Source organism: Felis catus, chromosome X, assembly GCF_018350175.1.
Source record: "Felis catus isolate Fca126 chromosome X, F.catus_Fca126_mat1.0, whole genome shotgun sequence".
NCBI lineage: Eukaryota > Metazoa > Chordata > Mammalia > Carnivora > Felidae > Felis > Felis catus.
The window spans coordinates 101,184,182-101,201,729 of record NC_058386.1 but is presented as its reverse complement, the minus strand read 5'-3'; the positions used below and the strand labels follow the sequence as shown (position 1 = coordinate 101,201,729).

Here is a 17,548-nt window from a genome sequence, read left to right as displayed (position 1 = left end):
GAGTTCGAGCCCCGCGTCAGGCTCTGGGCTGATGGCTCAGAGCCTGGAGCCTGTTTCCGATTCTGTGTCTCCCTCTCTCTCTGCCCCTCCCCCGTTCATGCTCTGTCTCTCTCTGTCCCAAAAATAAATAAACGTTGAAAAAAAATTAAAAAAAAAAAAAAAAAGAATATGGTATATAACATACAAATGTTTGTTAATCGACCGTTCACTGGTAAAGCTTCCAGGGAAGAGTAGGCTATTATAATAGTTAAGGGGGGGTGGGGCAAAGTTACATGCCTATTTTTGACCATGGTGGTTTGGTGGGGGGGGAGGATTAGCATCCTTTATCCCCCCGCTGTTCAAGGGTCAAGTGTATAGTCTTTTGCCTAAGCTACCTGTTCCCCAAATATTGACCAAATCTATCTTTAACAATATTCCAAGATGTGTTCTTAGGCACTACATTTTATTCTTTCTTGAAGTTTTAATTTTTTGACAATAATAAAAGCTACCATTTATTAAGTTCTTACTATATACCAGGCATTGTAAAATGCTAAGAAATTTTTCAAACATTACTGAGTTAAGTCTTTACAACAGCCTTATGAAAGAAGTATTATTGGCCCCATTTTACAGATCATGAAACTGATGCCAAGATAACAACTTGCCCAAGATCACATCTCATCATCTGATTAAATCTGATGCCAAAGCTGTTATCCATAACACTAACACTCAGAATTTAAGAATACTTTCAAGGGTAAATCAAGATCAACATGCATAAAATTATCAAAACATTTAGGATAAGTTACCTCATCAAACTCTTCAGTCATTTTTCGAATTATTTCAGAGTTCTGCATATGTCTAAACATTTCTGCTGTGACAACTCCTGAAATGTGCAAGTGTAAGAAGTTAATATACATTGTAGAATGAATAAAATAAAGAGAACTTCTAAGTCAGCCTCTAACACTGTCAGTCTCTATAACATTTCTAACTGACTTAATCTAGTCTTACCTATAATATGTATACTAGCTTAACCCCTTTTAATATAAAACATGTCATCAAGGGTGAGGCAACACCCAGAGTAACAATTAAAACTTCAAGTATAAAACTGAATAAGGAAGAGAGTGATAGGTAAAGTTCACTTTAGCCAAGTTTCCTTATTAAACACCACTATGTATAAGGCAATAACTCGTTATCCTCCAAAAGGTTTCAAATAGACAGTTGTAGTTCCTGCTCATCTTGTAATCTAGCTGGAAGTTTTAATAAAGAATAACAGAAACAGGAAGGAGGCGTCCAGGTGGCTCAGTCAGTTAAACATCCGACTCTTGATTTTGGCTCAAGTCATGATTTCACAGTTACAAGATCGAGCCCTGAGAAGGGCTCTGCGCTGACAGTGCAGAGACTGCTTGGGATTCTCTCGCTCTCCCTCTCCCTCTCACTCTCCCTCTCCCCAGCTCCCGCTCTCTCTTGGAAGGAGGAAGGAAAAAATAAAAACTATTAAATGCAATATATAAGAAATGCCCTAATGAGTGGCAATGCCAACAAAAGCTATAGGTTAGACAAAAAATAAATAAATTAGCATAAGTCAGGTGTTTCACAGAGAAGGAATCTGATAAGGACATTCAGAATTTCAAAGGAATATGGGAAAGGGGAGGAGAAACGGGGTACATTACAAGTAGTACAAGTTAGCCAGTAGAGAGATCAAGTATCAGAAAAGGGATTTCTAGAAAAAAGACAAGACAGGAAGAAGATGCACATGAACTTCCACTGATGGGGTATCAGGTTATTTTTTTAAAAATCATGTAAAAACTAGATTCTCAAATTCCTATTTCTATTGCTGGATTACTTATTCCTTGCCAGTCATAGCACTATGAACACCATAAATATAGTACCATCTAAAAAAAATGTCTTGGTATAAGAAGATGAGATATATTATAAAAATTAGATATAGGGGCGTATGGGTGGCTCAGTCAGTTAAGCTTCCAACTCTGGATTTCGGCTCAAGTCATGATCTCAGCATTCTTGAGTTTGAGCCCTGCATCAGGCTCTGTACTGACAGCATGGAGCCTGCTTGGGATTCTCTACCTCTCCGTCTCTGCCCGCGCCTCAACCTACCGTCCAACCCCCCACCAGCTCACATGCACACTCTCTCTCTAAACATTTTTTTAAATTAGATACAATTAGACTTCTTTCAATTAACCATGATATATTTTGTATATGCACATACTTGTGTGTGTATATATAAATTTAAAAACAACAATAAAATACCATACTCTCTTTCCAATCCCAAACCAGAAAAGAACAACTGATACCTGAGCTCCTTCTCTATGGGCATGCAATTTAACACTTCCCAGTAGTGTAATAATGCCAGCAAGGCTACAAGAGGACCTAGCATCCAATGAGCCTCCTATACACCAGCCACGTGACATACATGCAGCTCTGGGAACAAGCCTATGAGGCAGGCACTGTAATCCTAGCTTTACAGATGAGGAAGCTAAAGGCTAAGGCGAAGAGAAGCTAAATACTTTGTCTGCAATGATTCATCTTCATCATGCTGCCACCCCCAGGTAAGATCAATTTCTAGTGGTGCTGTGAAGAGCCTTTACTTACCACAACATTAAAGAACTACATGATGGTTTTAAAATATTAACAAATCTGGAAGGAAGCACCATTTTCCTTGCTAAAGAAGGACATTCTCAAAAACATTCCAAAGGTTTTTATTTTAATCTAGAATCATGGATATACCATCTTCAGAACCTTCCTACACTTTACACCCAGGTGCTATAAACTTGGCAATGCTATAGAAAGACATGTTGCTCAATCCCTGAAACAATTTCTACAAAATAAACATGCATATAATAAATAAATCTCAAAGCAAACATGCTGCATACATTTCGACAAGTGTCCCATTTCTAAAGCTCTTCTCTGATCTCACTGACCATATAACAGCCAGAAACCCAAAAATAAGCAGAAAAAAAATAGCTGTCACAAACTCCGTGCATGTATCCCCTGGGGCAGGTGTGAAGGTGCCATTAAGACACCAGGCCTAAGGCACTGCCTTGAAATTGTAGAAGAGATGAAGACAGACTGCTAAAAGCTGATAAACTGAAAAGTGACAGCTGACCAGGAAAGAAAGAAGGAAACACTGGCCACAGACAGCCACCACAAAGCAGCCTGAAGCCTTCAGTGTAGCACCAAATATCCCACCACACCTCAATAGCTGCTAAAGGCAAAACTACAGTAAAATAACTGATGTTCATGATGACAATCAGGACTCCAAAAGCAAAAGGTTAAAGTACAATACATATACATAACGATGTTTCTAACTCGTTTATAAAAAAATTCAATTTAAATTATGCTGAGTATGTTTTGAAAGCATTTAATGAGCTTAACTTTGGATTATATGATAAATTCTCCTTTGTGGAACTTTCTTGATTCTAAAATAAATATTATGGCAGTGTTTAAATATACCTGATAATTTAAGTTTTCAACACCTTCAATTTTTAAAAATCTGGACAACCTAGTTTATGACCAAGTGTATCCAAACGCTCAACTGGCAGGCTCCTGATTCATAAAACACGCTGGTGCCAGAAAAGGAATGAATCTGATAAAGGAAAATGCTCTGACTACGGCCTTGCTTTAAAACTACAATGAGGAGCCTAACTAAGGAAACTAAAACTAACCAAACTACCGTATAACAGGGAAGACTAAACATAAAAATCAGAATTTTAGCTCATCAAGTTATTTCTGGCACCTGTTCAGTTGTTCTGCAATCAACCTTCCACTGTCAAAGAATCTAAAGAAAAAGGACAGGGCCCTTGATTACACACCACCACAAACAGATACCTGATTTCTTCTACTCCAGAAAAATAGACTGGACGTAGACAAAATAAAAATAATATTGATATATCTCATTTATGGAAAGTGTTATTCTGATTCATCACTCTGTCATTACTACACACCCCTTGAGCAGAGTCTGCAGAATTCTGTAATACTGATTTGTGGCTACCTATAGCTGAGAAGTACACTAGGCAACTCTGTACTCTAAAGTTTTAAAGTCTCTAAAAAGACAATTTTTAAAATCTCAAAACTGACCACATTAATGAGATTATGCAGGTAAGACTCAAGAAGTTAATTTTTTATCCATCTGGACTCTCATACATAATATCTAGTATGCATGCTGCACTGAATGTTGTGATCAACCTCAAATAAAATGTATCATTTCTTAAAAGATTACTTGTTCATAGGAACTGCTGAATTACTATACTGTACACCTGAAAATAACAGAATACTACATGTTAACAACACTGAAATTAAAATAAATATTTTAAAAACCTAACTGAAGAAGTCTTTATATAAACAGATTATCTAAATTTTACACTGAGCAGTGTAATTTTGAGAATTAGGATTTTACTCCTATGCTACTTGGAAGAGAAAGTAATGTGAGAAGAATGTAAACTCTATTTTCAATAAAATGTCACTTTCAAAGTTAAAAAATAAAAATAAAAAAGTAAAAACTCATTTAAAAAACGTGACTTGTTTTACAACTTCAATAATAGTACTTTTAAAGTATTATTATAGAATTAAAGGATTAGACATAAATAATGTGCTTCTTTGGGTTCTCTTTACAGATTTACTTAAATCTGTCATTAACATCTTAACTTCTCAGATCTATTTTTAAGCAAACATCCCTCCTCCTGACTTATTACTAATGCCTGTTTTTGGTACCACTTTCATTTAAAAAAAATGTAATACTCTTGGAAAACTCTGTAACATTTATTTTCCTGGACACCTTCTAGAATTTCAAGGACGGACCAAGTATTACAGAGAAACAAAATAGGTCCTAACCTGCCCAGGATTTTGTCTGAATCATTTACTGATCCAGATCAGGATGTATGACACCCCCCAACTTACATAATTTTGTCTCCCTGCCAAATGTCTGCACTAAGTATTTTTGCCCCAGGGAAGACACTACTGTATTTTATATTTACCTCACTCCTACTTCAAAATCTTTTTAAATAAAGTGAAAAAAATTTTTCAACAAAACCCCACTCCAAAACTTCTCTACTTTTTAGAGAAAAAAAAAAAAAAAAAAACTAGAAAGTTCACCAAAACCTTACTTAACTTAGTTACTTACTTACCTACTTACTTACTCTTATTCATGGCACTTTTAAACTCCCTACACTTTACAATTCCCTGCCACTTGAACCTGTATCTCTTCATTATCTTCCTCCTCCCTTCTTAATCCATTTCTTTGTTCCTAAAACCAGATGCTGAAAGTGGGAAATATATCTAATAAAAGTAATATAATAATTATAAATTGCCAAGTTTTTAGTTAACTTTCACATATAAATACAATGGTCTCAACAGAGTTTCTTTCTTATTTTGTTCTTTGCTCTTTTTTCCTTTAACATTTTGTACGATTATAATGCAAACAATTCAGTATCTTGGCATTATTTTCCATGTAAAGCACTAATGTATATTTAGGTGGAACAGAAAGAGATCATTTGAGAACATGCTGCTTCCAAAATAAATGTATCTTACCTTTACAGCCTGAACACTGAATAAAAAAGTTGATGAGGTCAAGAAGTGCTATATCTCGGTCATGCTTGTAGGATTCTATCCAATCATCTACCACCGACTACAGCAGAGGAGGAAATTAAAGAAAAATTAACTTTTGCTAATGCAAAAAAAAAAAAAAATCAGCTTTTGCAATGTTCTAAGAATTAAGTGTGATTAAAGTCATTAAGGTTCAACATTAAATGGTATCCCATTACTTCAAATTAATATATACATACTTGTGTACTAAAATTTAAAATTAAATTTTAACTGAATTCAATAAAATAATCACCTGATGCCACAGAATGATGATCGATCTTCTGTTTAATCTGCATTAAAAGGAATCTGAAAACTATGGGACCCAACTCTATAAAGTGTAACTACTTACTTCTTAGTGACATTAAGGATATCCTAGAAAATATTAAACATCACACCCATATTTTTTCACTAAAAGATGGTAGTAAATATAAATAACACTTGAATATTAACATTTCAATGAAATGAAAACAAAAATCTTTTTATTTTTTAATTTTTTTTTCCAACGTTTATTCATTTTTAGGACAGAGAGAGACAGAGCATGAATGGGGGAGGGGCAGAGAGAGAGGGAGACACAGAATCGGAAACAGGCTCCAGGCTCTGAGCCATCAGCCCAGAGCCCGACGCAGGGCTCGAACTCATGGACCGCGAGATCGTGACCTGGCTGAAATCGGACGCTTAACCGACTGCGCCACCCAGGCGCCCCGAAAACAAAAATCTTTTAAAAGATGTGAATGGCTGGGTCAATGAGAAAATGCACCACCAAACAATTTTTTTTTTCAACACTGAGCACTAATAGTCCCATGTTAATAACAAAAGCAAATTGATGGCTAAATAAACATCATAAGAAAGTAGGACAGTTCATGGATCTGAAGACTTAATATTATTAGATGACAATACTTTCCAAATAGATCTACAGACTCAACACAATCCCTATTAAATGGGGCACCTGGGTGGCTCAGTCGGTTAAGCGTCCGACTTCGTCTCAGGTCATGATCTCAGTTCCTGAGTTCGAGCCCTGCACTGGGCTCAGTGCTGACAGCTCAGAGCCTGGAGCCTGCTTAGGATTCTGTGTGTGTGTGTGTGTGTGTGTGTGTGTGTGTCCCTCCCTCCCCCACTTGTGCACTCTCTCTCTCAAACGTAAACAACATTAAAAAAAAAAAACTTTTTTTAAAGCCTAGCTGTCTTCTTAGTAGAAATTGGAAAGCTGATCCTAAAATCCTTATGGTAATTCAAGAGACCTAGAATAGTCCAACAATCTTGAAAAAGAAACACAAAGTTGGAGGACTCACACTTCATGATTTTGAAAACCTGCTACAAAGTTACAGTAATCAAGATAATACTGGCTTAAGGATAAATGTGTCGATCAATGGAATAAAAATGAGAATCTAAAAATGAGAATCTAAAAATTTATTTTTTTTTATATTGATGGTTACTTGATTTTTTTGATGCCAAGACAATTCAATGAAGACTAGCTTTTCAACAAATGGTGCTGGCAAAACTGGGTATCTGTATGCAGAAGAATGAAGTTGGGCCCTACCTCATACCATACACAAACCTTAACTCAAAATGATCAAAGACCAAAATGTAACAGCTAAAACAATAAAGCAACTAAGTAAATCTTTAACTGTGTGTTAAGCAAACTATTCCTAGATATTAGACTAAAAGCATGAGAGACAAATGACGAATTTCACTTAATTACATTGAAAACTTTTGTATTTCAAAAGACTCCATCAAGGATCAGAAAAGACAATCCACAGAATAGGGCAAAATATTTGTAAGTCATGTATCTGGTAAGGCATTTGTACTCAAAATATAGAAGCATATATTGTGTTATTGCACTTCACAGATACCGCGGGTTGTTTTGTTTGCGGGTTGTATTGTTTTTACAAACCAAAAGTTTGTGGCAACCATGTGTCAAGCAAGTCTATTGGAGCCATTTATCCAACAGCACATGCTCACTTTAGGTCTCTGTCACATTTTGGTAATTCTCTCAATATTTTAAACTTTTTCATTATTATATTTGTTATGGGAATCTGAGATCTTTTATGTCAGTATTGTAGTTGTTATGGGGCACCATAAACCGTGCCTATATAAGACTGCGAACTTAATAAATGCTGTGTGTGCTCTGATTTCCTCACCTCTCTCTCTCCTCAGACCTGTGTAGTCCTTGAGACATACTAGTATTAAAAGTAGGCCAATTAATAACCCTACAATGACCTCCAAGTGTTTAAGTGAAAGAAAGAGTTGCACATCTCTCCCTTTAAATTAAAAGCTAAAAATGATTAGCTTAACAAGGAAGGCATGCCAAAAGCAGAGATAGGCCAAAAGACAGGCAGGCCTCTTGAGCCAAATAGCCAAGTTATAAATGAAAAGGAAAAATTCTTGCAGAAAATGATGTGTTGTTCACTGAACACACGATGACAACAAAATGAAACGGTCTTATTGCTGATATGGAGAAAGTTTTACAGGTCTGGATAAGAGAATCAAACCAGCCACAAAAGTGCCTTAAGCCAAAGCCTAACCCAGGGTAAGGCCTCACAACTCTCTTCGATTTTACAAAGGCTGGCAAAGGTGAAGAAAATGCAGAAGGAAAACTGAAGCTAGGAGAGGTTGGTTCATGAAGTTTAAGGAAAGAAGGTGTCTCCTTCACATCAAAGTGCAAGGTGAGGCAGTAAATGCTGATGTAGAAGCTGCAGTAAATTATCCAGAAAACTAGCTAAGATAATTAACCAGGGTAGCTACTCAACAATAAATTTCCAATGTAAACAAAACAGCCTTATCATGGAAGTAGACGCCATCTTAGACTTTCATAGCTAGCTACAGAGAAGTCAATGCTGGTCTTCACAGCTTCAAAGGACAGACTGACCCTCCTGTCAGGGACTAATGCAGCTGGTGACTTTAAGTTGAAGGCAATGTTCATTTACCATTCCAAAAATCCTAGGGCCCTTAAGAATTACGCTGAATCTACTATGTCTGTGCTCTATAAATGGAACAACAAAGCCTGTTGCCAACATGGTTTACTGAATATATGAAGCCCACGTTTGAGGCCTACTGCTCAGGAAAAAAAATTCCTTTCAAAATATTACTGCTTATTGACAAAGCACCTGGTCACCCACGAGCTCTGATGGAAATGTACAATAGGAGATTCATGTTATTTTCATGCCTACTAACACAAAATCCATTCTGCAGCCCATGGATCAGGAAAATTTCAACTTTCAAATCTTCTTAAGAAATACGTTTCACAAGGCTATAGCTGCCATAGTTGGTGATTCCTCAGATGTATATGAGCAAAGTCCACTGAATACCTTCTGTAAATGATTCATCATTCTATATGCCATTTAGAATATTTGTGATCCATGGGAAGAAGTCAAAATATCAACATAACAGGAGTTTAGAAGTTGTTGATTGTAACCTTCATAGCTGACTTTGAGGGCTTCAACACTTCCAGTAGATGTGGTAGAAATTTGACTGCAGATGTGGTAGAAATAGCAAAAGAACTAAAATTAGAAATGGAGCCTGAAGGGGCCCCTGAATGGCTCAGTCAGTTAAACATATGACTCTTCATTTCAGCTCAGATTGTGATCTCATAGTTTGTGAGATCTAGCCGCACGTCAGCCTCTGTGCTGACAGTGTGGAGCCTACTTGGGATATTTTCTCTCTCTCTCTCTGCCCCTTCCCCCACCTTAAACATTAAAAAAAAAAAAAAAAAGGAGGAGGAGGAGGAGGAAATGGAGCCTAAAGATGTGACTGAATTGCTGAAATCCTATGACAAAACTTCTAACGAATGAGGAATGCTTCTTATAGACGATCAAAGAAAGTGGTTTCTTGAGATGGAATCTACTCCAGGTGAAGATGCTGTGAAGATTGTTGAAATGACAACAAAGGATTTAGAATATTATATCAACTTAAATGATAAAGCAGCAGCAGGTTTTGAGAAGATTGACTTCATTTTTGGAAGTTCTACTGTGGGTAAAATGCTATCAAACCGTATTGCATGCTACAAATAAATCATTTGTGAAAGGAACAGTCTATTGATGTGGCAAATTTCATTGTTGTCTTATTCTAAGAAATTATCACAGTCACCCAAAACTTCAGCAACCACCATCTCAATCCATGAGCAGCCATCAATCAACACTGAAGCCAGATCCTCTACCAGCGAAAAGACGGCAACTCACCAGAAGCTCAGATAATGATTACCATTTTTCAGCAATAAAGTATTTTTTAATTAAGGTATATACAGTTAAGGGGTGCCTGGGTGGCTCAGGCAACTGAGCATCCGACTCTTGATTTCAGCTCAGTTCATGATCCCAGGGTTGTGAGTCCAAGCCCGCGTCAGATTCCACACTCAGCATAGAGACTACTTAAGATTCTATCTCCCTCTGCCCATCTTCCTGACTCGCACTCTCTCTAAAAACATTTAAATATTTTTTAAAATTCTGAAAAAAGTATATACAGTTTAGACATAATGCTGTTGCACACTTAATAGACCGCAGTACTGTATAAACATAACTTTTATACATACTGGGAAACCAAAAAATTCATCTGACTTGCTTTATTGTGTTATTTGCTTTACTGCAGTGGTTTAGAACCAAACCAACAATATCTCTGAGGTATGCCTATCTGAAGAACTCTTACAGGGCACTTGAATGGCTCAGTCGGTTAAGCGGCCGACTCCGGCTCAGGTCATGATCTCACAGTTTGTGAGCCCCCCGCGTCAGGCTCTGTGCTGACAGCCCAGAGCCTGGAGCCTACTTCAGATTCTGTCTCCCTCTTTCCCTGATCCTTCCCCACTCACACTCTGTGTGTGTGTGTGTGTGTGTGTGTGTGTGTGTGTGTGTGTGTGTCTCAAAAATAAACATTAAAAAATTTTTCTTACAATTTAATAATTTTTAAACATCAAATAATCTAATTAAAAATACAGAGAGGGGCACCTGGATGGCTCAGTGGGTTAAGCATCCAACTCTTGATTTTCAGTTCAGGTCATGATCTCACATTCATAAGATCAAGCCCCACATCAGGCTCCATGTTCAGGGTGGAGCCTGCTTGGGATATTCATATTTTCTCTTTCTCTCCCTCTCTCTCTCTCTCTCTACCCTCCACTCCCCCCCCCAAAAAAAATAAACATTAAAAAATAGACAACGATTCTGAATACAGTTCTATACAGAAGATAAACAAATGGCTGTTAGCTCATCAAAAGATGCTCAATGTAACTAGCCATCGAGGAAATGGAAATAAAAAGTATAAGATACCACTTCATACCCACTAGGATGGCTATAATAAAAAATACAGACAGTGACAAGTATTGGCAAGGATGTGAGAAACTGAATGCTAAAACACTGCTGGTGAAGAACATATAACGGTGCTGCCACTTTGGAAAAATAGTTTGGCAGCTTTTCAAATGGTTAAAAAGTTACTATATGATCCTGCAACTCAACTCCTAGGTATGTATTACCCAAGCAAAATGAAGATGTATGTTCAAACAAAAACCTGTACAATACTTGTAACAGCATTATTCACAACAGCCAAAAAGTGGAAACAAACAAAATGTGCATCAAAAGATGAATGGATAAACAAAATGGAATATTTGGCAATAAAAAAGAATGAGGTTATGATACATACAATATGGATGAGCCTTGAAAACATTATGTTAAGTCAAAGAAAAAACTCAAAAAGGACCAAATATTGAATGGATCATATATATGAAATGTTCTGAATAGGCAAATTTATAAAAAGTCAATTAGTGGTTGCCTAGATGTGGGGCAGATGAAGAGAAAATGATTGCTAAGAGGCACAAGGTTTCTTTCTTTAAAAATATCTTAAAATTAGGGGCACCTGGGTAGCTCAGGTGGTTGAGCCTCTGACTTCAGTGCAGGTCATGATCCTGAGGTTCATGGGTTCCACCCATGCATTTGGCTCACTGCAGTCACCACAGAGCCCGCTTCCGATCCTCTGCCCACCTCGCCTTCTGCCCCTCCCCCGCTCATGCTCTCTCAAAAACAAAAATTAAACAAAAAATTAAATTATTGTAAAATTAGATTGTGGTGATGGCTACACAACTCGGTGAATATACTAAAAACCACTGAATTTACATTGTAAAGGGTGAATTTTATGGTATGTGAAGTATGTTTCAACATTATATTTTCTGTAAATAGGACAGAGCTAAAAAAAATAAAGCAGCACTTTATTCTTTGGGGGACAGAAGAGGAAACCACAAAGCTGATGAAAATTATTTTTAAATAAACCAAGCTTTAAAAATTAGGATGAAAAATAAGAGCTACTAAAAGAACCAAAATGTCAAGAGGGGAAAACACTGAACTTCTGTACCAACAAATATAAAACCTGGGTACAAACTAAATGAATAAAATATGTACAATTTGATATACATTAAAGAAAATAAAAAGGAAGTATTATCTAAGAACTACCTGGCTCAGAGAATGAGAAGAAATCTTCTACAATTTTACCTAATTTCTAGATTTCAGTCCTTTTCTGTACTTTACAACAGCTTAGGTATGTTAACTAAATCAATTTAACACATTTAGGATTATTCCCAAATATGATACAATTAATAAATGCCAAGAGAATATATTATAGGACTGTGGGAGCTTTAAAATATGGCCCAAAATGTTGGACGCTGTTCTTCAGTAAGAAGTGGGGTCTATCTATGTTCTCTTATCTAGGACTGAAGGCAGTAAAAATGATGCTTCCAAAGGTAAGTCACTGAACACCATTCAACTGCATTGGGTTCTTGGAGCACTAGAGAACTAGATGCTCCTGCTCAGGACACTATCCAAACCCAGAAGCCATAATGTAAGAAACCCAAGCCACATGCAAGAGCCATTTGTGCACACTCCAGGTAACAGTTCCAGCTGTGCCCAGCCTTCAAGTCACTCCAGACTAGACACCAAACATCAATAAAGAAGCCTCCAGATGATTATAGTCCCTAACTGTTTATGTAACCTCCAAGCATTAAAGCTGTGTCAGGTAAGGCCCCCAGCCATCATGGATAGGAGCATAGACAATTTCATCCCTATTTAGTTCCATCTGAATTCTAGACCAACACAGAATCATTAAGCCTAATAAAATGATTGTTCTCTTAAATCATTAAGCTTGGAGTGATTTGTTATGCAGCAACAGATAAGTGAACAAGGGCTATTTTCATTAATAAAGATACAAAAATATTTAATGAAATCTTACAAAAAGATCACATCACATTAAAAGGTTACTGAGAAAGATCAAATAAAATTTGTACTAGGAATACAAGGCTGGTGTAATAAATACAAGCTAACACATTAAAATATTTTAAAATTTTCATCATCAAGTAACTTGCTAAAAATCTATTCAATAAGATTCAACATATATTATCTACTAGAACTAAGGGCATAGGCATGCATGATCCCTCCTTTTTTAAAATAAAAACTATTTGAAAACCAATGGCCTGTCTTGTACTTACTTTCATGTATAATAATACACAGTCCCTGATCAAGAAATTAATAACCCAGAAGCATTTTCAGACATATGCATACCCATATTACAATATACTAAGTGCTATAATGGAAAGAGGAGAGTAAGAAATATATTCAAGGAAAGAAAGAGACAGAGCCTGTGAATGCTTCCCAAAAGAGTGACATATGATTTAAGTCAATCTTATGTGATACCGAAAGAAAGAAAGAAAGAAAGAAAGAAAGAAAGAAAGAAAGAAAGAAAGAAAGAAAGAAAAAGAAGAGTAAAGAAAAGAAAAAAGAAGAAAGAAAAGGAGAAAAGAAAAGAAAGAAGGCTATTCCAGGCAAAGGGAAAAAACGAAAAGAAAGGTGTGGGAGTGCTGGGTAGGGTGGAAGCAGAGTACATACTGTGGCTGGGGAAGAGCAAGCACACCATAAAAAAAAAATCTGGGCTGGAACTTTTAGATAAGGAAGAACTGTTGGAAGCTTGTAAACAGGAGACTTCCTTGATCAAATTTTGTATTACCAAGATAACACAAGTAAGAGTACACAAAACAAACTAGAGGTAGAAGACAATTCAGGGAAATCAATGGAGAGATACTGTGGACATTCCACTTTTAAGGGTGAAAACACTTTTAGAAATAGAAAAACAAATAGCATAGAGGTACAATCTTCATATGTGACAAACCATAATCACAAAAATAAAGAAAATGTTCATTCTTTAAACACTGAGATACCATTAACAAAAAAATTAAATATAAAGTGAAATCCTCACATTTTCTATTAAAAATTTTTGATGAGCCAAAAAGTTAAACAAAAACCCTATAGACCAGACAAAATTAGAACAGTCTAATTAGCTGTGGATATAAGTTGAGACTTCTGATGTTAACAAAAATGAAAGATACCAGAAAAAAGATTAATGCATTTAACAGCTTAAAATAAAATATTATAGAAAAAAAGTATAATATAAAAATAAGAAAGTAATGAAATAGTATATATGATGTAACTGAGACAATTTATTTCTTTGATAAAATTAAACCATGGGAACAAGAGAGGGGGATAACTTTTTAAATTAGGGAACGACTAAGTAAACCAAGCACCGTAATATAATTAAGATGTTATTTTTTAAAATATCAAATGTATATATGAAATAGTCATTTAAAACATTAAAGAAATAAAATCCATACCCTCATCACGACTATATAAAAAGCAAACCATAGATGAATAAGTGAAGGCAAATTCAAATTTAAAAAATCATGTTCCTCTGTACAACTGTTAACAGCTCACACAATTTTTATTATACATGTAAAAATGCTGTTTATTAGTCCTAATTGATACTTAAAATTTACTTACAAAACCATACATATTAAGTCCATATTTATAAACAAGAATTATATTTACTTTTTAATAACACAAAGCTTAAGTGGCTAGTTCTCCAAAATCAATCCATGTGTACTTTTTTTTGATTAAAATTAATTCTCTGAAAATGATTCCTTGTAGCTTTTATAAAGCAAATAATAACCTTATTAAGCATGTATTTTCTTTGAGTATAGTGTTTATTCAATTTTTTAAAACAGTACAGGTTTAGTCTCCAATGTAAAGCCTAAATTCTTCTCGTCACAAAATCATGCAGAAGAAACAAAATTAGGATGACTTGACATGGATATGACTCTCACTTTTTACTCTTCTGCTAAGAAACAGCACAAGTAATAAAATGTGTAATAGATAACAGTGATCAACGTAATTCAATTCACTAAAGTGGATGGTGATTATATTAGGTCACTCAACCAAGAATTCTACATGGGCAAAGGACTTCATATTTTAATGGTAGACACATAAATTCAGGGGAAATTAAAACCTCATAGTTTACATCAGCATATTTTTTGAGCAAAGAATTTTTTATTATATACCATGAGAACAAAATAATGCAGTAGAAAATGACAAGACACAGCTTAAAGGTCTTATGTCTGAATGGACAGATCCCTAGTTTTGATGACTTTATTGCTTTTTTCTTATAAGCAGTGTTAGAAATTTTTTAAATGCAATTCAAAATCTCCAGCATTTCATATAACTCACTAAAGTTTAAAATGTACAAATGAACTGGGATGAATACGATAAACATTACCTGCATAGCACTCTTGCCCATTTTAACAACTTCAAACAACATCATGTTTTCCACTCCATTCTGTTGGTGATGACCATTCATTCGGTTTGGACCAGAAGGAGGTTTTCCTCCTCCATTTCCACTTTTGCCCTTTTCTCCTGGGCCCTTTTTGCCTTTTTTACAAGTCTGCATAAAAATACAAGTTGGGTAAGTTATATCATTATCCTTGAAAATTCAAAACAAAGCTACGGCAGAAGCAGTTAAAAGGGTATATAATTATAACATGCCTAAACCTGACCTAAAGAGGCGTGCCATACACGTATGTTGAGATAGCCTCTTTGTGGTATCATTTTGTTTACTTATCCTATCGGACACCTCACATGAGGTTGCAGTTAGGAGCACAGTCTCTGCAGACTGACAGACTGCATGGGTCCAAATTCTTACTCCTATCAGCTGAGTGATATTGGGCAAGTTACTTAACCACACTGCGCTGCAGACTTTCTCATTGGTAAAGTGAGGATAAAACTGTGCCTACTCATAGGGTTGCATACTTTAGGGTGCAGACTAGAGTGGGCAGCAAGAATAACAAAACACCTCATCAAGTAAGTAGCTCATATTTAGTTCAAACTTTTAAATTCTATTGTTAGTCTTACAAATTATTGTGGCGGACTGACAAAGGAATTCTAAAAAGGATGAACAGGTGTATCAACCTCATTCTCATTCTGGATAAGTGAAGGCAAATTCAAATTTAAAAACTCATGTTCCTCTGTACAACCGGTGATAGCTCAACACTTATTTATCATGAAAATTCAGTTAATGAACACTAGGGAAACAAAGGACCTTTATAAGGAAGCTGTCAATATTGGGGGGTTGGGGGCTTCATAAATCAGTGAAAAGGTTGCCTACATGCCTCGGTTATAAAATACCTCCCACGGCCTTTATACCTTGTTATAGAAAAGCAAGTCATTCCCTAACTCAGAGTCCTCATTTCTAAAATGTCAGAGTTGTATTAAATCTTTACAGATTAGAATAGATGATTTCTAGGTCTCTTTTCAACCTACACGTTTCTATGATCTAGAGCAAGGATCGGCAAACTTTCTGTACAATACCAGACAGTAAATATTTCAAGCTTTGCAAGCCACATTCCATCTCTGTCACATGTTCTTTGTTTATTTTTATAACCCTTTAAAAATATAAAAGCCATTCTTAGCTCATGGGCAGTATAAAAACAGGTCATAGTTTACAAACCCCCAATCTACCGCCAGGTCTACAAATATATTTCTGCTGACAGCCCGTATGGGTCTATACTTTGTTCCATAGAGGGTCCTTCCTCAAGAGTCCAAAACCACCCTACTCATAATAACTACTTCAAACTCCTTCCTAACAACTGAAATATATTACTTGTTAACTTACATTATTTGCTTAATGAGACGCAGCCTTTGTGAAACTAAGTCATTAATTACTAATTGTAGAATGAAAGGTTATTGTCCCCAGTAGAAGGATTTCAGATAAGGGTGAAAGAAAAAAATCAACTACCGGGAGTACACTAGAAAAGTATAAAATGTTAATGTTAATTAAACGGAACTATATATTTGCAATCTATCTATCACATGCTTCAATACTCCCTGTTGGTATGGAAAACTAATTAGTACAATTAAAACGGTTCAAAGAATATGCTATGCTAGAAAACAACATGCAAGGAATGATAACACAGGAAGTACAAGAAATAAACATGCTAACCTGGGTACAATCTTCTAGATGAAAAACATCTCTAAAGAAAGACTATGAGCTAGCATACTACAGCGGATTAAGAGCACCATCTTTCAACATGTGGGCTCAAATCCTTTAAGCACTGGACTTCTCTGGACCACAGTTTCCTATCTATAAAAATAAGGAAGATTTCTAATCCACAGGGTGGTTCAAATATTAAATTAGTTAAACAAACATTATTATTAGCATAGTGCTTGGGATATACATAGTATAGTGTCAAAACGTAGTTACCAGGGTGACTGGGTGGCTCAGTCAGTTAAGCATCTGACTCTTGATTTCAGCTCAGGTCATCATCTCACAGTTTGAGATCGAGCCCCACATCAGACTCTGTGCTGACAGAATCTGAGGGATTCTCTCCCCACCTCTCTGCCCCTCCCTCCCTCGCATGTATTCTCTCTCTCAAAATAAATAAACTTAAAAAAAAAAAAAAACATAAGTTACTATTATAATAAATCCTTGACCTGACCCCTAACACCTCACTCATAGCAGTGGCTTATATAAAGTTAACCTGTGGCACAGTAACTTTGGGGAGTCCTCTATTCAGATGCCACTGTTAGTCTTATCCCACCTTGTAAATGAAATCAAAGTCAAAAGCAGATTTTTAGTTTTGCAAGATATTTGTGGAACAAGAAAACATGGATTTATAATGAATAAACCATAAACT

At 35.9% G+C, this 17,548-nt stretch overlaps 1 protein-coding gene across 6 annotated transcripts in view; it reads right to left on the bottom strand.

Annotated features, from left to right (window-relative positions):
• The window catches only part of STAG2 (stromal antigen 2), a 138,908-nt gene that overhangs the window by 62,987 nt on the left and 58,373 nt on the right, over positions 1-17,548 (bottom strand). For all 6 annotated transcript variants that reach the window (XM_011279456.4, XM_019824250.2, XM_045051135.1 and 3 more), the window contains 3 exons: positions 15,136-15,300; positions 5,518-5,614; positions 783-859 (listed from right to left, as the gene is read on the bottom strand). In XM_011279456.4, coding sequence (XP_011277758.1) covers positions 783-859; positions 5,518-5,614; positions 15,136-15,300 — 339 coding nt within the window. The remainder of the gene's footprint in view (positions 1-782; positions 860-5,517; positions 5,615-15,135; positions 15,301-17,548) is intronic.